This window comes from Orcinus orca, chromosome 16, assembly GCF_937001465.1.
Source record: "Orcinus orca chromosome 16, mOrcOrc1.1, whole genome shotgun sequence".
Classification (NCBI taxonomy): Eukaryota; Metazoa; Chordata; class Mammalia; order Artiodactyla; family Delphinidae; genus Orcinus; species Orcinus orca.
In genome coordinates this window covers 83151631-83174891 of record NC_064574.1, presented here as the reverse complement: position 1 = coordinate 83174891, position 23261 = coordinate 83151631, and the positions used below count along the sequence as shown (strand labels likewise).

Genomic DNA, 23261 nt, shown 5'->3' with positions numbered 1-23261 from the left:
CCTCGCCTAACCGAGTTTCTCATTTTTCCCCCAGAGCGAGTATCAGCAGGGATCCTTTCTATGACATGTTGGCCACGAGGAAAAGGAGGATTGCCAATAAGAAATAGAGCTTTCCTGGCCTGAGCAGCAGGTAAAAGTAAACTCAAACCCCGCAGCAAAGAGTGACTGGGGGCCTCCCCGCAACACCCTGGACCCGCGGCCTGGCTCCTCAGGGACGGCGGCCCCCGCTGGTCTCGAGGGGCCTCACGTCGTCCCTTCCCGCTGCCCTCCCAGCGCCGAGCGCATCCTTCTCGAAGTCTCGTCCAGCAGCTGCGCCTGGTGGTTCATACGTGAAAATCCGCGTGGCAGACGCGGGGTCACACGTGTTCCTTTGTGGCGGTGTTCGCCATTCTGGAAGCCGCTGTTTTGTATCATAACAGGAAAGGAAAAGCTACCAGTTTTTTATTGTTTTTTTTCTCAGATATATAGGATTATAGCTTTTATATGCCTTTTTATATTCTCAAATTATAATGAAAGATACTTTCTAACAGTAGTATTTTTAGAATGGCAGCTATAAATTTAACTTCTGGACACAAGAATATACTGTGCACTGAGAACAATTACATGTGTACACGTATGCAGTCCCCGGGGGGCTGGGGGGCGCCCCGCCCGTGGGGGGCGCCCAGGGGAGCTCCTGGTGGAGGGAGGCGCACGTGTCCTTGACAGCCAGCACTGGGCGGGGCGGGGCGGAGTCCAGTCCTCTGGGACCGTTCAGCTCAGACTTTGTGGTCCCACAGATACTTTCTAAAGAGGCAAATTGTTAAAATATAAATTTCGGTTTGGGGCATTTGTCCTGTAACTTCTGAATCCCAGGATAGACAGCGTATATGTTGGACCACATGAAACTTCTCATGTTTGACCGTTTCTGACGCCCACAAACAGCAGTGTCCTGTGGTCCAGCTGAATACGTGGTTCAGACCAGCTGTGACCACTGTCTTCACTACTTGTTGGCAAAACGAATGCTTAGAATAATTTGACCACATTTCTTAACGTAATGAGTAGACCTATAAGGAGATAGGGATAACCTTATTTCATGTTTTCAGAGATTTGATCTTTCGTTATGGGGAGGGAAAAGAGCAGGCGGCGGGGTGGGGATGAAGAAGTGGAGCGCTTAGGCTTTTCTGTAAATAGTTTAAAACCCCAAACGTGCACTGGTGACGGGACTGCTGAAGATCGCCGACCAGGAGGTTGTCAGGTTGCTGGTGGCTGAATGAGAGAGAGGTGCTCAGTCATGTGCTGAGGGCAGGCTGGAGCTGGGCCCCAGCACGTCGCAGAACTGGCCCAAGGGTGCACAGGTGGGCCGGCCGAGAGGCGCTGGGTGCTGGGACATTTGGGGCTGGTGACAGATGCCTTTTTATTGGGAGCTTTATTTCCGCCGCCAGGACCCCTGCATGTACTACATAGGACCCCCTTGCCCACAGGGGCCGTTCCAGTGGAGGGTCCCTCCCCTGCAGGACCTCCTTTCCCTGCGCCAGCCGCGAAAGCACTCCCTCCGCTTGCACACTTGAGAGGTCATCACCTCTCCTGTGCAAAAGCAGAGTCCGAGAGTGGCAACCGCAGGCTGTACGCACTTACGTGGAGATGTAAAGAGCAGAAGGAACCGTTCCTGGGAGCTGCCTTGATGCTGAGACTGAACGGCTATGGGCCTTTGGCCTCGGTGCAGCTGACCTTGTAGCGCTAAGTCACACCAGACTGCGAAAGGGTCTGCACCCAGGACTCTCCAACATGCATCAAACTGATTTTTTTGGTTCATTCCCAAGCTTTTAGGCTTTGCTACTGTACTGATACCTCAGATTGGACCCTGTAGTTTTGAGAAAGGCAAGTCAGCATTCCTGAAGCGCGTGACTGGCGTATATGCAACTCTGGCCCCAGTCTTCCGTGAAAAGGGACGCTGCCCAGACCACCAGACCAAACACTGCTGGCTGACGACGACCTGGCAGCGCCCTCCCCTCGGGCTGGCCCTGTGCCCGGGCTGCTTGGGGCGCGGGCTCCATCAGGATTTTGTGTGGAATAACCTGTCTCTCCTTTGTCTGACCCAGGTAGGACCCTGGGGATACAGGGCTTTCTGTCTTTCGGGTGTGCCTCAGGGTGGGGCTGGGAGAAGTGAGCATAAGGAAACACCTGGAAGAAATCTGTTCCTCTGGCCACCTGTGAAGGAGCCTTGCCTGAGGCCTTTTTGCCCAGAATGATGCAGAAGGCCATGGTGCTCAGAATCTGTGTCACTTGCCCTCGGGAGTATTACGTGAAATCGTGTAACTCCAGGTTTTGTGTGACAGTGTTAACCTGATGGGGCTGTGGGGTGGGGCCCGGCTGCCTGGACCTCAGCGTGGTCCCCCGTTCATCCCCCTCCCCACCCCCCTGTCTGCGCTCAGTGCTTGAATTGTCAGTCCCAACTCTGGCCAAAGAGCTCTCCTCCAGAGACGGAGGGCAGGAGGCAGGGAAGGGGGTCGCTGGGCGGGAGACGGCGGCTTACACGGCCCCACCAGCCCCCACTAACATGTGGGGTTTAATTGGCCCACCCTGGACCCAGACAAGCAAGTGTCTTCAGGATCACGGAACAGTGTTGAGCAGTTTAATGTGGTACCAGGTTGAGTCCAAATAGGAGCTGTTTATAGATGAAGCAGCATTTAATGCTGCATATAAAGCAATGCATATTTTTCAAGTTAAAATGCATATATCTACATAGATGTGCTTTGCTGAGAAGTTAGGTCTGTTGTAGACCAGAAACCACACATTGTGATTTCTTGTTTTATTTTTTTCTTAGAAAACATTTCTATTTACAGTAAATAGAGTTAATATGTAAATAATGTACATATATAATATGACTTCTGGAGTGTTATTCAGTGTATATACTCCAACTTGCATGAAGAAATACCCTATATCTATTATTGATATTTTGTTGTAAAGTGGATGGTGAAGTTGGAGAGTGAATGGCTGTCAAATTGCAAATACTGTGTTGGTTAAATAAAGACGCACTGTTAAAACAAGATTGCCTATGACTGGGTTCTTTAAAGTAGGGAGGCTGTCGGGTCCAGCAGCCCACACCTGACTCTCCCTCACCCATTTGGGGTCTGCACCTCCCAGTCTGGGACTGACAGCCCGTGGCTTGAGCTTTCAAGGTTTTAGGAAAGTGAAGGCAAAGAGGAAGAAGTCCAAGAGAAGTGTCTGTAAGCAAATGGGGAAAACAGCAGTAAAAAATGACACGAAAGGTTTAATTTGCTGCCATTTATATACTATATAAATTTTACATGCTGTATATTTACAGTGGGGCAAGTGCTTTTTTAATCTTTAAAAAAACAAAGATCAAACTTTAGACGTCTCTGAACAACACAAACTGTATAAACCATACAGATTATTCAGATACAAACTGTATTAAATACAGTTTTCCCCACTCCAACTCCTGATGCAGGACCAGTGAATTATAAGTGTATCACAGTTTGATAGCATATCCATATTAAAAATAAAATCACAGTATGATTTTTGTCTGTAACTAGAAACTTTAAGGGACCAAGCTGACAACTCAGACTCCAATATCATAGTCAAGACAAGAGACACTGTATAAAAAAGTGTTATGTAATAAAAACATACTGTAGGCCTTACAAATAATGTTCCGATTATACATTCATAATGTAAATACTCATCATAACTGGTAAATTGATTGGAATAGTTCCACAAAGTTCAAAAACAGAACTTGTCTATAAAATCTTCAAATCTTGAATACAACTAAAATATGAAGCAAATTAGTTTCTAGTATCAGACATTACAGAAAACAGACTGCTCTCAAAAGTCTAGTTGAGAGCTTGTGAATCTTTAAATAAGTTTTTAAATTAAATATACACACTGTCAGTTTGTACTTTTAATAATTCCATGGTTTCCCGGTTGGTCTTGCACCGGATGTCTAACTTGGAGGAGCATTACATGGAATACGAGTGATCAACCTGAGTCTGTGATTAAGCAGCATTTGAGATGTTCTAGTCCAGGGCGTTATTTTCAATGTGGTTTATATACACAGTATTTTACAATGGTCAGCAGTTGTAGAAAGTGTTCACCCATTTGGAATAAGGGTAATTAAGAAAAGGTAAAAACTAAAAAAAAAAGTTCTCCATGGTAAAATCTATACACTATTTACACTAAAGAAGCACCACGCAGATTTCAAGTTATTTTCTCTATTTGTAATTTAATGTGGGTTGGGGATGGCTTCTGTTGAACACGTTGAATCTGAAAGACAAGAGGCAGCGGGCGTTAGTTGGTCCAGAGGCAGGAAGTGGGAGCCCAGCGCCCCGTGAGCCCCGGTCGGGACTTCTCTTCTTCATTCACGCCCTCGCCTTAGCAGGCGCCCCCAGGTCTCTGGGGGGAGCCCGCCTGCCTCCCCGCGGGCGGTGAAGGAGCCGGCGGTGGCGCGGAGGCCTGCGCGGAGGGCGCCCTCTGCTGGGCGCGGTCGCGCCAGCCCGGCCGCCGCGGAGCCGCCGCAACCTGGCGATTCCCTTGCTCTAGGTAGGAAGAGGCTAATTCCTTAATGCGGCTCCGGTCTTCCCATTGATGACACGCTGTAAAGCGTGTTAATCAACTGCAAGTTAATCTCCTGCAGACAGTTCACTTAAACCCCCCTTGCCGACTACCAGAAGTTACACGTTTGGACAAAATTCCCTCCGGAGAGCAACCCTGCAGCTGCAGCGCGCCCAGGACACCAACCCCACCTCCCGGGGCCACTGAGTACGAGGCCAGGAGGAAACGACACTCCAGGTTTTGATTTGCTGTAAAAAAGCACCCAAAACCCATTCCGATCAAACCAAGCCTGAGCCCTTTCGGTGCGCGGGGCGGGCGGCGGGCACGGGAAGGGCTCCCCTCTCTCGGCCCCTCAGGTGGGGCTGCGAGAGGACATGGCTTCTCCATCTTTCAAATGTTTATCAAATGACTTGATTCTGAAGCTTCTGACCTGGCCTCACTTTCTTACAACGAGGGAGGGAGGGAGGGAGCAGAGCGACTCTCTGACTTAAGGGGCCCAAATCCACCCCCACCACACAAGGACTGACTCCCCACCTGCTACCCCCGAAGCCGAGTCCCAAAGCTCCCTCCTCAGGGCCCCTCAGCGGCTCTACAAACAAACAGGAAGAACATAGACGAAAAGAGCTTACCGTAACCAGTGAATTTTTTGTCTTGAAGCCACGTTTTCAATCACCTAGAAAGCAAAGGTTAGGAAACATTTTAATGATGGTTTTGCAAAAATTTTAGTGCCTATGCTCTGTGTGCGTTACGTGATTACACTCAGAAGCAGTCCTCAGTAGCTTAATGTCTGTTGCCTGAAATCAGTCCTACACAAGCTGTGTCTCCAAGTGTTTCACTGAAAACAAGAGTTGAGGTGATAACTGAGGACCACGTCCCCTCAGCAATAGTCCACTCTGGCCCCAGTAAACTCATCAGCCTTTCAGCATTAGGTGAGAACAGATCTCAGGCCAAAGAAATCGAGAGCTTGATGGCGCCAGAGAACAGGAGTCTGGAAGACAGGTCAGTGGTCAAGGCACCAGGACAGACACACGCAGGCCAAGACGTCCGGCCTCCACCAGCCAACAGCGATGCTTGGCCTGGGCCCGAGCAGGTGGCCCTTCCCGGGAGGTCAGGATGGGACGGGCGCCCAAGCCAGTCATTGGGCGCCATCAGATCGAGGACAGGAAAGGGGCCACCCCATCTCCTGCAGCCTCTGGAGAGGCGGTCTGGGCCACCACATGCCCACTACTGGGCTTTGCACGCCACCTACTGTCCCCCGAGCCAGCTCTGCGGGTGCACTGGCGGCCTCCAGCTGTGGTCCTCACCAGAGACCTGCAGCCGGAAGGGGATTCTGGCAAAAATGTAGAATCCCTGCGGATCTGCGCAGAATGCACACGAACAGCCCGTCTCCACTTCGCCCCAAGCACCAAGCAGACATCAGAAGGGACTCATCCCCAGCAAGCGCCTTCCCCGAATCGCTGAACTGTTCATGGGAAACCAATGCGGAAATGCAAGTAATTCCCCTCTTAACAAACACACAGAGCAAACCCGCCGGTAGCTTCCCTTTCCTGCCGTCCCTACGACTCCTCACCCACTCCGCGCGCCCCAGCACTCCCCCCACCACTCAGGAACACCCCCCCCCCGCCCTCGGCTCCTCCAAACGCCAGTGCACTGTGCAGCCATCTGTCCCTCCTCCACCAACCATCATGGGACTGGGCCACTGGAAGGGACAGGGCTGCCCCCGAACAAACGATACCTCACCCGGGTCCAGGACGCAGTCGAGAACCCCCTGACCCCTGGACATCTAGGACAGCGGGCAGGGTCGTGAGGGTGCGCCTCAGGGCTCCAGGGCGAGGCCAGCAAACCTGTCCCCATGGACGGGCGGACAGGCGGGCTGGGCTGGGCTCCTTGCGGCTCTACTGACACCTCAATTTCACACGATTTTCATGTGAAATGAAATATTCTTCTTTTGACTCTTCCAACCATTTAAAAACGTCAAATCCTTCCTTACCGTCAGGCCGCGCAAAGGCGGCGGCCAGTCCAGCCCTGCCCTAGGGGGGCCCCCGGCCCCCTCAAAAACGCTCAGCACTCCTTCCAGGGTCGAAGGTCATCGGAACAGATGAGGAAGCAAGGGGGGCTCTGCTTTCAGAGCAATCAGAGTAGAAAAGGCTGGGAAGTTACAAGGGAAGGCAGAGCTGTGCAAAGCAGACAAGAATCCCAGAGCCCAGAGGCCTGCAGTGACCCAGGGCACCCCGTCAGGAGCCTGAGCTTCACCAATGCAGGCCTGAAGCATGACGTCCAGCGAGCCAGTCACCAAACTGAGTTCTAGGTTCTACTCACAATGCCAAAGGCTTAAGGATTCTGGAGAGAAAGAATGTACCACAACATTTCTATCAAAAATGGCTTAAAAACAGAAGTTCTGGTCCACAATCAGACACTCAGAGCCATCAATTCCAGAGGTTCCCGGTTCCGCGTAACTCAGGTCTCCAGTAAGCGCCGCGGCAGCACGGCTAACCGTCGAGACCGGCCACAGCAGCCTCGGGCCAGCCGTCGGGCAGAGGACACAGGGCGGGGAGCTCAGAGGGGACTTACACCTTCTATGCCCTTTGAGGCTCCTTCCCTGTGTTAACCACCCTTTCCAAAGAAAAGAGTTTCTATATTCGCAGTTCCAAGTATGTCCTCTTACCCTGGCCACACTTAGACAGATGACACCTGTCATCCCTCGTTTCCATCCAGAAATGTTTTGTTTTCTCAGGGCAAGGTCCCACACCATCCAGAGGCTGGCTGGCCATGAGGGGGAAAGCGCTGTCCGCTCCCTGGAAATGGTCCACAGTCTCACAGCTGGTGGCCTCGGGCAAGAGTGGCTCTGAATCTCTAAGCGAGTTCTCTGATTTTGAGTGCTTCTTCTTTTTCTTCTTCTTCTTTTTCTTCTTGTGTCTGTTGTGCAGGTCGGCATCAGAGTGCGTTACCAAAAGGTCTGAGTACTGCTGCCGCCTGCAGAAGAAAAAGCCAGAACTCAAACCACCGGAAAAGCAAACCACCCCAAAGAGAACTGGTCTTCGATTTATACTCACTACTGTTGACACTCATTACGTGAACACAGGTAAACCCTATAATGAAAAATGCGTTGTTTTCATTGTAATAATTTTTTAAGTCTGGGGTCATAAGTTCACCAATTTCAACCTTTCCCCACCGATGCCCTTCAGCTTTGTTTGGGAGGGGAGCTATGGCCAGAACACCAGAGGAAGGATTTCGTCAATTTTTCCTGAAACTAGTGGCTGAAGGAAAAAATATTTTTGCCAGGTGTCTCAGGCACATAGGAGGCAAAGAGGTTTGATTTCCTTTTCCTTCAAGTAACCACACTCTCTACCTATGCCTCCTGGTAACCTCTTCCCAGGGTTTCGATTTTACGAGACGCCAACGTGTAGCACGCAATGCGCAGTAACCGTGTTTGTGCTCACCCCTCTCATCGTGGAGAAGTCATTTTCAAGAAAACTACTGACCAATTTAGCTTTTTAAAAATACAAATGTCCCAATGAGATTTCAAACTGAGAAATGGAGACAGAAAACTAGACAGAGGCAAATGCAACAAACGATGTGTCTCAGCCCTTTGGGTCACAGGCACGTTCAACAGGGTGGCGGCCTCCCATTTCCTGCCACGAGGCAGTAGTCACTGAGGGTAAAGAAAGTATCAGCAGATGTGAAAATATAACTAAATCTGTGAATAAATATATTAACAATCACTGTGAAGTCAAAACATCCCAAGTTTTATCTATCTACCAAACACTGCACACTTACTCCTAGAAGTTAAAAAGCACTAACTGAAAACGGCAACATCATCTTAAAAGATGGTTTTTGGGCATTTTAAAATACCATGAAATAAGATCCAGCTTAACACAGAGCTAAGTTATAGGAATCTATAAAAACAGGGAAGTCCAAAACCCACAGGGATAAAAAGTACAAATCAGAGTCACATACACAGGACACAGCCCTTCACCTGTCGCCAAGCACACACACCCTCACCTGGAATTCCGCTCTCGGTGTTTGTCCTTGGATTTCTTTTTCTTTGATTTTTTGTGCTTCTTCACTTTAGGCTCCTCTAAAGGATCCTTTTGTAAGCTTCTCCAGGCTTTCTTTTCTACGTGGCTGTCTTTATCCCCTACACTACTGTACCTCCGTTTTCGTGACTTGATGTTTTTGTGTTCGTGAAACTGACCGGCGAGGTCACAGCCTCTGTCTTCAGCCCCCAGTGCAGCCTTGTCGTGGGCGTACTTGTCAGCAGGGTGTGGAGGGGGCGTGTGGGCCGGGCCCGCCCCGGGGCTGCTGATGCGGTGCCGGTCCCTCTCTTTGGCCGCCGGCTCGTGGCCCTTCCGGCCTCTGTAGTGGTCCTTGTGGGGCCGGCCGCTGTAGGGCCCGGCTCGGTCGTACTCTCGCTCGCCGTGGAGGGGCCTCCACTCCCACGGCTCGCGGGCCGGGTACGAGGCGTACCTGTCGTGGTGGTACCTGAACCGCCCCCAGCGCATCCCGTCCGGGTAGTTCTCCCGGGCCCAGGCGTGCTCGGCCTCAGCGTGGTGGTAGCGGCCCCACTCCTGGTCGGGGGCCCCCATGCTCCGGGAGCGCGGGTGGCCGGACCTGGCCAGGGATCCGGGGCAGGGGGCGTGCGGGGCCGCGGCGCAGGGCTCGGGCCGCTCGGACCGGCACCGCTTCCACTCATGGTGGGGTCGCCTCCGGCGAGGCTGCTCCTCCGTCCCGCTCTTGCTGTCCCGCGCGTGCTCGCCGCTGGACGATCGGTCTTTTCGGCTGCGGTAATGTCCTCGGTCAACCTTTCTGAGGCTGCTGGTTTTTTCCTGCACTGCACAAGCCTCCTGGACCTTCTGCCCGGCCTTACTGTCTTCACCTCTCTCACCGTTACTTTGCTCGGGGACCCCCTCTGGACGGTTTTCTGCGATCCTGTCTAATTGCGGAGAGGGCACCCCATCTGCGGACACCCCTGTGCTTTTAGGGGGACCCTCCACATCCGTGCCTCTGTCCCGACTGCTGTGACCCAAGGGCTCAGGCTCACAGTCGCCCTCGGTACCTGACAAGGGGCTCGGGCTCAGCCTCCCCGCGGCTTCTGCTGCCGCCGGGTCCTGGGGACGCTCTGGTGACGTCCCTTTCACGTCCTGGGACGGTTTGCTCTGATCGTTTGTTAAATTCCCTGGGTCACCCGGTTTAGGAAGCTGGTCACCCCCGAGGGTATCCTTGTTGGTGTTACAAAAGGTGTTGATACTCGGCAAAGCCTCCTCGGGTTTTGCCAAAATGTTTTCAGAGACTTCTTCTTTGGTAGGTTTGATGCTGGCGTCTGAGGGCAACAAAACCTTCTTGAATTTGCTGCTAAGGCTCATGACCAGCTCTAGGTTCTCACGGGAATCGGGAGCGGAGCTGCCAGCCTCCAGCTCAGCCTCAGGGTCCTGCGGAGGCCTCTCCTCTGTCCCAGTTGTACTGCAGCCCCACCGAAAGAAAGAAAGAAAGAAAGAAATCAGCCATTTACTTGTTTGCTTCCTGGCTTACAGGGACAAACACTTCAAATCGTTCATTTACTAAATATTTTATGGCTTTACTACATCTGGTTTAAACCTAAAACTGGGCTTATCATTTTTGGAAACTTCAAATTTTCTCATTAAATAAAAATGTAAAAATTTGTATCAAGCCTACCCCATTTTTCAGCAATAATAATTCCGCAATTCTAGGCGCCTTCTGTTTTCAGATATACTTCTAATTCTTCTTAATAACCAAGTCCGAACCATCAGAAAAGTCAAGTAACGATGGGGCTCTTACTTTTCCTCTGGATCCCTTTTCTCTGAATTTTCCTGGAGCCTCGGAGCTAGAGTAGCTACCTCCAGACACAGCCAAGAGCTCCCTGAATTACCTGCAAATTGTGAGGAATCACTGAGGCTTTAGAAACACTTTCTGTAGTAAAAGAACTCTGCCTTGCTTCTGATGGAGTCTCGAAGTTAATGAAAGCTGCCAGAAAGCAAGAAAAACCCTAAAGCGGGCCCGCTCTGCAGCGGGAAAATATCTGGGAGAGAGAAGACACGTGTGATCTAGAGCGTGGCAGTGACGTGTTCAAGGCTGCACGTGAGGTTAGGAAACGTGCGTAGCTGGGGACTGACTGCTTACACAATCACCTGTCACAATTCTCGCACACATTACATTTGAAGACCAACTAAGCCGGACAAGGACAGAGAAAGGAGGACAGCTATCCTGCCAGGGACTGAGTGTTCAAGTGCCCAGGGTCGACTGGGAGTGCGTGCTCTTTGCTCGTTCTTCTGAGCATTCGTAACAGTGGTTCTTGGTGAGAGCACGCCCCCCGCAGGGCCCTTCTGAAATGTGGGGTGCATTTTTGGGTTAGCCCCACGATGGGGGAGCCTCACCAGCACCAGTGGGTGGGGGTGAGGCAGGCGGTCCCACAGAACAGCCCATGTCCCAACGTTCACGTGGGTGAAAACCCCGGCTCTATTACTGGCCATTTCACAGACACCACTAGGGTGTTGATCTCAGGTTGGTCAGAGCTTGGCCAGAAGTCGTCTACCAGGAGGACGTCACGGCGCTGACGTGCGTGATGCGACCTGTGCGTGGCGCCAAGCTGCTGGCCCATCCCGCGTCCTGCGGTGGCACCGTCTCCCGGGCTGTTCGCGTGGCGACACGCCACTGCCTCTGACCCTTCCTTCTACTCCCATCACATGACGTTGAGGTCAATGCACTGACTTCTTTTTTTTTTAAGTGTGGAGACAGACGATCTTAACTAGGAATTTAATTTCAGAATTCTAAAGGGAGCAAAACCAAGGCTTCGCTATTGGACAGTCGAGAAGCCCTGCGCCACCCCTTCACACCTCCTCAGGTGCCTGTCACACGGGGGGCTGAGTGGGACGGTGTCGGCGGGAGGCCCAGCCGGGGGCTGAGGGGGGGCCCCAGAGAGGAGGGGCCCCAGAGAGGAGGGGTGCTGCGGGGGGGGGCGGGCGTCAGCTGGACTAACAGACCCTGTACGTGTTTACTTTCTTAAAAGGAACATGAATGAGTTCAACAGATCGTTATTCAAATCATTCCAGGGTCCAAAAGGTTCACCCTAAAGACTTCCAGAGCGGCCGCACCCACAGGCCCTGCTGTGACTCCCCGGCCCGCGTCCCACGGCCTTGGGACCGTATCCTACCTCATCTCATCTGTGGAGCCTTTCCCTTTGCTGCCGAGTTTGAAGGTCTCTAAGATTTTGTCTTCTGGGAGAAGTGGCAAAGGAGCAGGCATCAACTACCATAAAAAAACAGAGAGATTTCAACTCTGGGGGCCACCTGAAACCCAGCCACGTGACCCGCGGACACAAGGGTGGAAGCAAAGGCCGCCCCAGCCCCGGCCGATGCGCACTCACCTTCCCAGGGAGACTGTTTGCCTTAGAAAAGGGGTTTTCTGAGTGTAGGGCAGGCTGGACGTGGCAGCTGGCAGCACCCGAGGGTAGGCTATTTTCTTTCAGGTCACTGTCCGTACTGGTAGCACCATTTAGAGCCACGGGCTCTCGGAGCTCGTGCGGAGAGGCCCCGACATCTTCGGCAAGCGGACCAGGGGCGCGCGCGCTCTCGGCGGGCCGGAGACTGTTCTCCTTGCCGAGGCCCTTCGCCTCCTCGTCGGACTCTTCGGACGACTCGGCGCCGTAGGGGACCAGCACGCCGGAGCTCAGCTTGGACCTGCCGTTCGTCACAGGCTCAGGGCAGGACTCCCTCAGGGCGATCTGCTTCGTTACCTTACTAGACGCGGGCATCATGGGGGCACTCGAGGTAGACTGTATTGCAGTAGAAGTCGTAATGGTAGAGGAGGGGGCGGGCTTGTTAGCGCTCTCCGAAGAGCTGCTGTGGAGAGTAGGCTGTGGCTGCATTTTCTGCACAGGTAACTTGCTGTGAATACTGATCGTGATTTTCTGTTTCTTGGGATGTTCTGGAATAACTGAGGGCCTGTTAACCGGCCAGTCCTGAACAGATGTCGAGGCGTTAACAGGGCCAGTCCTACTGACACTGGAATTCCCGTTAGGACTTGCCATGGAGCTGCTCGGCATTTCCTTCAAGGGTCCTGTCCCGTTTAGATGAGGTGGGTTCTGGAAACAAGCAGACCACAGCCAGGTGAGAGCTCCAGAAACAGTCGCAGACTCAGAAACCTGAGGCCGTGGGCCTCTCCCACTTCGGTTATCTTTTTCTTTTGTCAATAACAAGTTTCACGCACCTAGAAAGCCCTCCCCCTCTCCTGCGGGCCTGCCCACCACAAACCTTTCTGGAAAAAGCAACAGCAGTGGCCCCTCCACACAGGGCATGTGCTCTCCAGTTGGCCGTGTCCTGAGGTCTCACTCAGGCAGAGCCCAGGACAGGACCTGCTGCCTGTCCAGCTCCCTAAGGCACTGAATCTGTGACTCCCTATCAAACTGAAGGCTGTTATGACACTATGGCACAGGTGAAAGGATTATTCCAAGGTGTATACAGGCTATTCCAACAAGTCCAACATGTCCACAATCTCAACACCTACGTCAAGCAAAAAGCCAGGCCTCCACTGAGGACTCAGAGCTTCACACGAACCAGGCATACCTTCCATTCCCCCTGAGAAGCCATGAGGGAGTGTGATCAGACCCAGCCGGACGGCACAGAGAAAATGCCAAACTCCTGAAAGGGCTAAACGGATACGACTGAAGTGTTCTTTCTGTAAAAGCATCACTTTCCTGGAGGCCAGCATTGATCAAGAATCCCCAAATATTTAATCCATTAAGTGAACGGAAGTCCAAGGTGGGAGCTAAAATCTCTAGCGTCTAAATAGACTTACACCAGACTTTCTTCTTGATCATTATGTTCATACTTGGAGATTTTCTGTATATTTGAAATATAATCAACAGCTTGAATAAACTCTTTGGACAAGAAATTCAGTTGTAGATGAGGTCATGACAACCACTGCAGTGTTAACTAGAGGGCTGGAAAGATGAACATAAAGATGACATTCTACCCGTGGAACGTTACCTTCATCATGTGAGAAGGAAGCTGTGGTCCGATGAACCCGGATGCTGCCTGTGTGTTGCTGACAACCCGCTGGCTGATCACCGGCTGGGGAGAGGACTGGCCAGGGCTATGGGCGGAATGAGTAAGTTCACCTCCTATTTTCACATCGTGGGACCTGGGGACAGAGAGTGACAGTGCTCAAGGTGATATGGGACATCTCCCCAAAAGAGACTCACGTACACCCCACCCTCAGGTAACAGGTGACATGATGTGCAGAGCTACACGCAGGATCCCCATCAAGTCCAGGCCAACGCCGGGTGCTCAGATCGGGAGATAACAGGTCACTGGGCAAATGGTATTGTGAACTGTGTATTCTGAGGATGCCACTATCTGAAAGCTACTGTTCTTTACTTTTTAATTTTTTGAAAGCTATTTTTCTTTTTTATTTCTATTTTTCTAATTATAAATACATACCATTGTAGAAAAATCTGTAATATCCTGAAAAGTTAGAAACAAACAAAAACACTTTGCCTCCCCTCACTGCTTTGAGGCGTCTACTATTCAGATTTAGTGGATTTTCCTCCAGGCTTTAGCCTGTACTGATTTCTTCAGTATCAGTGTGTAAAATTTCAAACTGCTTTTCCTCCTTATGTGGAGCACTCTCTCATATCATTTTAAAAAGCTTTATAAAAATCACTTTTAACAGCTGCATTGTTTCATCATATGGATATGCTATAATTTATATGATCTTCTGCTATTGATGGAAATTTCATGATGTTCTTAATTTCCAGCTACTACAAATGAATGCACTGGAGCACACATCAGATTGTTCCAAGGCCCAACATTTCCAGAAATGGAACTAGCAAGTCAGAATATCCAGCAGCAGCAGGGGTGCTGGTGCTGGCCCAGGCCTGGCCCAGGGAGGTGGCTGGCTGCCTGTGCTCAGTGGTTGAGAGGTGACCACACCCAGGTACTCAAGAGTCCCCTTCTCCAGGCCTCCGCTCACTGCCTCCCAGGCCCGCTGGCCCACCCGGTTTGCCAGCAGCAGCAGAAGCCCACCCTCTGAGACTGCCACCTTCCCTTTCTTCTGCACGTTTCTTTATTAACCTGCCAAAGAGCTGGGAGCTAAAGCAAACTCATGATCCACACTGAATACCACCTTCCTTACTCTCCCCACCATCGAGATGCTGTTTAAACAAACAATATTGAACTTAAATATGTTGATGAGAGGAAGAGAGATGACATAACAGAAAAGATGAAAATTTGCTTTCCTGACAATACCTGATATAAAAGAGAACATAAGCTTGTTGACTGAGTACCGATCTAATATCACTGATAGATACGATGGAGTCATTCATTTGGTACCAGAGGTCATTGCTAGCCTGCAAAACAGCCAATAAAAGAGATATTAGATACAATTAGGTAAATAGGGAACACCAATCCAGAGACGTAAGGAAAATGGGCTTTCACATTTCACCTGTAAGAGCCCCACCTTTCCTCCCCAAAATGCCAGGGCTGTCTTACAGTGTATTGTAAAAACAGTTATTAGCAAAATCCACAGAGCTTACTTTTATGTAGCAGAAGTAATGGCCAGCATGGCAATTAAAACCAGTGTGTACCAGTACTGCATACAAATCATAAATGATCGGTTCTCCGTTCGGCTGAGACATATACGGTCGAATATCAAGATACTCAGGGTATTTCACATCCTACACAGGAATGGAAAGAGGAAAAAGGAACGTCATTTCTGAAAGTGCAGGTCATCCCATGTGCACGGGCACAGGAGACCCCAGAGCACTGTGCCCTGCGTTCTGGCAGAAAACCAGCACACTGAACCTCGTTTCAAAAGACAGAATCAACCTGGAGCACACCTGAACCTCAGTGTGTTTAATGCAATCCCACTGTATTCTTTATTTCCTTTAAACAAGTAAGGATCCACAGTAAGTGAATTCTCCAAGTCCATCGAAGGAGACAGTAACAATCACAACCTGGATTTGAGCGTCCAGACAGTCTTATTTTTATTTTTAACAGTTCGGGAACAGATTTCTTTTGCATGTTACTAGATTTCTGACCACTTTCAATCTTCAGAAAGTGGGAAGACGATGGGAAAATTCAGTATACTACCAGTCAGAAAACAAATGAATAAAAATAAGCTCTGACGAAAGAATGGCAGGATGTGACTGGGAACCCTCTTTGGATTCAAATGACACAAGCTCACTCCCTGCAGCCACTCGTCACCTGCACTGACTGTGAAGCCCAAATGAAGATAATAATCATCAATTTATCTTCAGAAAGTCTAGCCAGCTAAAGGATACAGAAAAAAACACATACGCTCATAAACACACATACCAAACTACTAGCTCAATTCTTCGACTTTTTTTTTCTACTACCAAGTGCTGGAAGAACTTAGAAAATCAGATAATAAAACGGTTCAATTTAGTTACTGACACTTAAGCCCTGAAAGGCTAAACATAAACTGTTATTAATAATATTATCTACAAGGGAAGAGATATGGGAACATATGTATATGTATAACTGATTCACTTTGTTATAAAGGAGAAACTAACACACCATTGTAAAGCAATTATACCCCAATAAAGATGTTAAAAAAAAAAAAATAATAATAATATTATCTACATACCTTAGCAATTTTTCCACCAGTAAAATTTGCAAAACGTTTCAGAGAAAGTGTGAGAACATTAGAAGATCTGTGTATAGTGAACCTCTTCGAAGCTGGAACCATATTTTTACACCTTGGAAAAAAACAGAAACAGATGTTTAAGATTAATATGTTTTTTTTTTAATCTTTCCCTTGTTATTCCTCTGAAACATTCTAAATTAAGTTTCCAAAAGAAGGCTATGAGATGAGAAATACCACCCTTTTCAAACAACAGTGAAAATATTAAAATTTAAAGTATGGGGGAAACTGCTTAATTAGCATGAAAGAAAAAGGACAGTTCTGAAATGTCAGGTATGACAGGTCACTGGTATTTTAAAAATTAGATTAATATAAGTTTCTCTCAATGGAAAACAAACTGAAAAACTGGCTGGTATAATACTGTGAAAACTAAGCCCAGATACAAAAGGAAGAAAGTAAAGACTAGAAATGTCCATGAAGTTTAAAACAAAGGAGAAATCTCTATGGTCGTGGGAGGAAAGGGAGCCGTCTCCCCCAACAAAATGAACCCAGGCACACCTCATGTTATTACCCTCTGCAGATATTCCATTTTTCACAAACTGAAGGTCTGTGGCAACCCTGCATGGAGCAAGTCTACTGGCATCGTTTTTCCAAAAGCATTTGCTTACTTCGTGTCTCTGTGTCACATTTCGGTAATTCTTGCAATATTTCAAGCTTTTTCATTATTATTATATTTGTTATGGTGACCTGTGATCAGTGACTTTTTTTTTTTTTTTTTGCGGTACGCGGGCCTCTCACTGTTGTGGCCTCTCCCGTTGCGGAGCACAGGCTCCGGACGCACAGGCTCAGCGGCCATGGCTCACGGGCCCAGCCACTCCGCGGCATGTGGGATCTTCCCGGACCGGGGCACGAACCCGCGTCCCCTGCACCGGCAGGCGGACTCCCAACCACTGCGCCACCAGGGAAGCCCGATCAGTGATCTTTGATGTTACTATTCTAGTTATTTTGGCATTTTTTAACAGTAAGTATTTTTAAGTGAAGGTCTGTACATTGTTTTTTAGACATAATGTTATTACACACTCAGACTACAGTATAGCATAGACATAACTTTTCTATGCACTGGGAAATGAAAAAATTCATGTGATTCACTTTATTGTAAGATTTGCTTTATTGTGGTGGTCTGGAACCAAACCTGCGATATCCCTGAGGTCTGCTTATATTCAATAACAACGCTTACCTGTATTACCTGACTTAAAATGAAAATCTACTTAGAACATATGAAACAGGGCTTTCTTAAAATAGGCTCTCTTGGGACTTCCCTGGTGGTCCAGTGGTAAAGAATCCGCCTTGCAATGCAGGGCACAAGGGTTCGATCCCTGGCCAGGGAACTAAGATCCCACATGCTGCAGGGCAACTAAGCCCGCGCGCCACAACTACTGAGCTCGCACGCCTCAACTAGAAAGCCCGCGTGCCGCAAACTACAGAGTTCATACACTCTGGAACCTGCATGCCACAACTATGGAGCCCACGTGCCCTGGAGCCTGTGTGCCACAGCTAGAGAAAACCCACATGCCACAACTAGAGAGAAGCCTGTGAGCTGCAATGAAAGATCCTGCATGCCGCAACTAAGACCCAACACAGCGAAAAATAAATTAAATAAATAAATAATGAATAAATCTTTAAAGAAAGAAAGAAGGAAAGGGAGGAAAGAAAGAAAGAAGGAAAGAAAGAAGGAAGGAAGGAAAGAAAAGGAAGGAAGGAAGGAAAGAAAGAGAAAGGAAGGAAGGAAGGAGGAAGAAAGAAAGAAAGAAAGAAAGAAAGGAAAGGAAGAAAGGAAAGGGAAGGAAGGAAGGAAGAAAGAAAGAAAGAAAGAAAAAGACACTGCCCCCCTTTAAAAAAATAGGCTCTCTTGACTTGCTGGGGAAACATTAAAGAATAACTTAAATTCGAGGTTTCTAGCAGATACTGCCCCAAATCCTGGGAGACAGCCAGCAGTTAAGAGAGACCCTGAACTGCTCTGGGAGAAAGTGACTCCCCATCCACCCCAACCCTTTCACACAGGGGAGTCCATGTAGATGCTGCTCGACACACACACTGCCGCAGCCAAGCTTCACACGCGGCAGCACTGACCTTACCTCTCCATTCCCACCCACCTCCCCAGGAGCGAGGCCCCATCTCCCATTCTTCAGTGCACTTCTCTGCAGAGTGTAAACACTGAGACACAGAGTGCCCTGGCCCTTGGGAAAGAGAGACCCAGGGTCTTCCCAGACGGTAACGGGAATCTAGCCCTGGGTTACGCAGACACACCGAACGCTTTCAAACCAAGCCTCCCCGCCCCCCATGCGGCCTCCAGCGTCACCCGTCATACTTGCTGCACTTGTACGAGTTTTCTCCATCGAGCTGTTCCGGCTTCACAAACTGCTCCAATGCCTTATTAACGCTCTGAGCAGCCTGGGGACAGAGCACCAACACCACATTACCACTCATTGCCGCTTGTTAGGAAAAAGAAAAGAGATGACTCGAAAGTATAAAAGCAAACGTGAATTTTTATGTAAAAAGAAAATCTTTCATTATGACGTTCAGTTTTATATTAATACATGTACACACCAAGCTATTTCCCCTCCCATTAAAAAAAAGAGCAGATTAAAGTCAGCAAAAATATGTGAAGAGCTTGCTTGCTGCAGCATTATTTAAAATAGTGTAAAGCTGGAAACGAATGAAGTATCTACCAGCAAGGAGTCAGGCATGTAAATCGGCTGAAGCACAACACACAGAAGCCCAAGCAAAATGCAGTGAAGACAGGAAGTGGCCAGACAGACTGAAGGTATGCACCCATTTTTATAAACAGTAAACAAATACTCTGCAAGCAGTTTATATCAAGCTGTTAACAAGAGTACATTCTGAGGGATAGGATCTCACACGTCTCTGCAATGTTTCTCATTTTTGTCACTAGCGTGTATTACACTTGTAATCAGAAAAACAAAAGCTTAAGACAACACACCATTGTAAAGCAATTATACCCCAATAAAGATGTTTAAAAAAAAAAAAAAAAAAAGCTTAAGACAACAAAAAATAGGAGTTTAGAAAATGCAAGAAGCAAAACAGCACCTACAGAATAACCACCACCTAAATTTGGCTAATATAGGCATCAGAATCTGGTTTTATTAAGATTAAGTGAAAAGTCAAAGGGTGATAAAATTATTAAACGTTTTAAGTTTTTTATGATGCCTAATACAAAGCTTAAATAATCTCCTCTAAATAAAGTCCTAGCCTATTAAAATTTTCAATTTATATTCTCTAACAAGTGTAGTCTAAATTATAAGTGAACTATACATACATAAAGTATGACTGACTTTTTTTAACTTCACCACCACAACAACTATCAAACTTACCTTTATTTCCAATGTTATGTCGAGATATGGATCAAAAGTATCTGACACACCTTTGCAATTTAAACATTTGACTGAAATAAAAAGAAAATGCAAAGGATAAGCCAAGTATAATCAGCATGGCAATACCAACTACTGAAATGACAGAACATATAAATACTATCACAAAATGAAACACACAAGGTACTTTTTTCTCTATCACATTGGGCAAACCATTTTACCACTACACAGTGAGAGGCACTAATGTGATGCACACTCACCGCTGGCTGGAGTGGAAACTGGCATAGGCTCTTGGAAGAGTGACACGGCAGAGTCAAAGTTCAAAATAAACACACCCTTTGATAAGGAGATTCTAAAAAATTATCCTGTGTATATACACTTTTACATGGACATAAAGGCATGTGTATACAGGGATGTTCAATGAAGCACTGATGGTAACAACAACAACAAAAATTAGAAACAATCTAAAAATTCCCTGATAGGGAACTAAAATAAATGGAATACTACTGCAACTGTGAAAGACTCTGTTAGACCTATATGTGCTGAAATGTAAAAAGGTTTCCAATGTGAAAAGAAGCCAGTCTGCTCATGCACAGGAAACTACTGGAATGGGACAGGGGCTGCCTCTGAGGATGGGGGATGGGAGTCTGGGCCGGAAGGGAGATACACTTTCCATTATTAACCCTTTCCTATCCTTTGCATTTTTTAAACCACATACTGTATCACACTTATCAACCTTTAAACAGAAGTTTACCTCTAGATCTTAGGTATCCTCCAAATATCTGGCAAACGAGTGTGGTAGCCTGGGTGTGTCTGTCTAATCTGAAAAAGTCAAACAGTAAAATGAGAGAAGAGTTCTACAAGAACGACAGAGGCTATAACCAGATTTTAAAAGCATGTACATCTATAAAAGAACGAGAATTCAAACAGCAGAGCTGCACAGTATGTGTGACAGCCAGAGAATAGCCTTGCCTCATCAGAACACAGTGAGGGTTTGGGGTGAGGCAGGAAAAGAGGTAGCCTGGTATTAAGAAGGGACTTCAAAATTAAGTCAGGAATCTGGCCCTGAAGCAAGTAGTAAGAGGAAGTCACCCTAAAGCAGGACTGTGACACCGAGTGTGAGGACTTGCCGGCGAAGGCAGGGAACACAGAGCATTCTCCCCTGTTCTGCAGCTACTGTCATACTGACAAGGATAGCCTGGGCGAGGCAGTGCTGATGGCAGTGGGAAGGGAATGGGAGACTTGCTGGGTGTGTTGAGGCAATACAAGTGGGTTAGGACTTGTTATCTAATTGTTTCTCCAATCTTCCTCTTGAGCCCACATTTAGATTTTAAAGAAGAAACTGCAGAAACTGGTAAGTGACCAGAATGAGAAAGACACAGGGAACAAATACAGATTTTAAAGTCTAGAGATCAACTCAGAAAACGTTGGCACAAGAAAGGAGAAGTGGTTAGTTTTGACCTGCAGAGGGATGATGATACCCAGAAATTAAATCATGTCAAGACCAATATTCATGTCCTGACATCTGTAATTAAATCCAAATTATTATAGTAAGCACACCTTTTAAAATTTCAACCATTTGAAAATAATGCCAATCACTGGAGGAAGAGGCAGCGCCAAGTCAAAAGTTGAGGCCGAAAGAGAGCTCTGCACACCCATCGTAAAAGGCTAGACTGAGTTCTGGTGAGCCAGCGAGGTAGGCGGGGGGTGGGAATGGGGGTTGACGGATGCTGTGTGTACTCACTTGTTGCTGCCATTCAAGCATGCTTTTTGCATAGCATCAACAGTGTGCTGAAGGAATTCATGGGCATCTTCTTGGCTTCCAAAGCGGAAGTGCCTAGCTATGCCTATAAAGTTCGAGTAAAGACACAGCTTTATCATCACGTGACATGCGGGGCTGTACTCCCCTAAAAGTTACATCTTATGTCAATACGTTGGTTAGAAAATACCCGATAATTATTTTATGAGGAAACAGCATTAATAAGCTCCCCTGAGAACAGCTAGGACAGGCCCTTTAGACCATTAAAAGTCCACATGGGCTAGAGTTGCTGAGAGCCCAGAGACTCTATGTCTTCAGCAATAAAATGATACCTGAATAAATTCAACTTTGGCTGTACTGTTTCAAAAATTTGTCCCAAATGTTATGTCAGTGCACACATCTTAAATCTGGCCCTAGATCTCCCTGAGAGAATCCATGTAAAACATAAATGTGTGAACCTATCTAAATTCTATCCCAATAACCTAGAGAACACACTATATTCTCCACTGAGTATCACCTTGGTCCTATTTCTAATTGACTAAACAGCCGCAAGACAAAATTACATAATAATGAAAAACAACACAAAAGTATAAACAATATACATAGAATTTTAATGTGTATGAATATATATAAATATATATTAACTTGAATCATATGAAATTGCCAATATTCTACCAGTTCTGACCTACAAAAATGACAATTTCATTATTCAACCATATATGTTTGGAGTTAGCAGGCGGTGTATGTTCATGGATGTATGTATATACACACAATGACATTCTCTTAAAGACTAAGTTTAAAAATATTAGACATGCCTGCCGTATGTGTATGTGTGTGTGTGTGTGTGTGTGTAATATATACACGTAATTAAACAAACAAAATCACCCCTGGCTAAAATTCTGCCGGGATCCTATAATGTTTAAAAAATTTTTGCATTGTCTACTCTGGCCTGTTAATAGTACCAAGGGCCAATATAACACCTCTTTATCTTCAGCAGCTTTTTAGGCAAAAAGATTATAAATTGTCACTGTGTAATTATCCACCCCTATAATTACCCAGCTAGACAGCAGAGTAAGAGTTAGGTTTTTGTTTTATTCGCAAGCATTTTTTATTCCAACTCAGTTAATTAAGATGATGTAAAAGCTTACTGCAAAAAACATACAGAAAGTGCATAAAAATATTTCATGTGACCTATCAGGATCATTACAATTCAAGAGGAAATTTTAAAGTCATTTAAAATTTGTATAGAAAAAGTGAAATTTATCCACAAATTTGCTAAGTTATGAGTATAAAATTTTCTTTAAAAGTATAATTAACTTTATTTTGATAATTCCCATCACTATGTATAGTGTACTACTCATTCATTGAATTAAAACTAACTGAAAACTAAAGAAACCTGCGGGACAATATTAGTTAGTATTAGCATAGAAATCCAAATATCTGAGAAAAACACTGTAAAACTTATCAATGATTTTATTAATAAATTGAGTTTTTAAAAATTTTTAATGTGTTTATATATTAAACTGAATACCACCTTCTTTACTATATTGTCATCTTTTACTTTAGGTTTCAAAATGTGTTTATATAGTAAATAGTTTACTAAAAACCTGTTATTCATTAAAGACATATACATATACAATAAGCTGTTTGTTGTAATACACAAGGAGCTCATCATCTACCAGTTAGACCATTAAGACCAATTAGCTAACAAATACTAATATAAACTACTATAGAGGATACTTACGCCGCATCTCATTAATGACAAACATCGGTTTAATAACATCCCCAGGATGGTTCAGCACTTGTGTGATATGAGCCTGCATTGTACACATCATACAAAATCCTTCTGCATGACCTGAAAGATAACAGATGATAATCCTCCAAATTAGCAAAATATGACTCTATATATACATCAAGGGGTATTATAAATAACGGGCACACTCCTGAAA

General features: G+C 46.9%; 2 protein-coding genes across 7 annotated transcripts in view; one reads left to right on the top strand and one right to left on the bottom strand.

Moving 5' to 3' along the window:
• Positions 1-3026, top strand: part of CYTH3 (cytohesin 3) — a 90748-nt gene extending 87722 nt beyond the window's left edge. Inside the window, exons 13-14 of one of the 2 annotated variants that reach the window (XM_033426855.2) lie at positions 35-130; positions 1800-3026. In XM_033426855.2, coding sequence (XP_033282746.2) covers positions 35-107 — 73 coding nt within the window. In that variant the 3' untranslated portion in view covers positions 108-130; positions 1800-3026. Of the gene's footprint in view, positions 1-34 lie in introns of both variants that reach the window. The other variant, XM_049699476.1, reaches the window with a different exon arrangement.
• A 223-nt stretch (positions 3027-3249) lies between these two features.
• Positions 3250-23261, bottom strand: part of USP42 (ubiquitin specific peptidase 42) — a 35815-nt gene continuing 15803 nt past the window's right edge. For 2 of the 5 annotated variants that reach the window (XR_007472203.1, XR_007472204.1), the window contains exons 4-18: positions 23057-23167; positions 21298-21400; positions 20308-20375; positions 19557-19627; positions 18533-18615; positions 16168-16279; positions 15095-15235; positions 14808-14908; positions 13548-13701; positions 11927-12643; positions 11714-11808; positions 8548-10005; positions 6536-7518; positions 5175-5218; positions 3250-4257 (exon numbers count right to left, since the gene is read on the bottom strand). Coding sequence is in view for 3 of the 5 variants with exons in the window: in XM_004268936.3 (XP_004268984.1) it covers positions 5211-5218; positions 7211-7518; positions 8548-10005; positions 11714-11808; positions 11927-12643; positions 13548-13701; positions 14808-14908; positions 15095-15235; positions 16168-16279; positions 18533-18615; positions 19557-19627; positions 20308-20375; positions 21298-21400; positions 23057-23167 (3530 nt within the window). In the remaining 2 variants the exon portion in view is untranslated. Of the gene's footprint in view, positions 4258-5174; positions 5219-6535; positions 7635-8547; positions 10006-11713; positions 11809-11926; positions 12644-13547; positions 13702-14807; positions 14909-15094; positions 15236-16167; positions 16280-18532; positions 18616-19556; positions 19628-20307; positions 20376-21297; positions 21401-23056; positions 23168-23261 lie in introns of those variants that run through there. The other 3 variants (XM_004268936.3, XM_033426818.2, XM_049699438.1) reach the window with 3 other exon arrangements.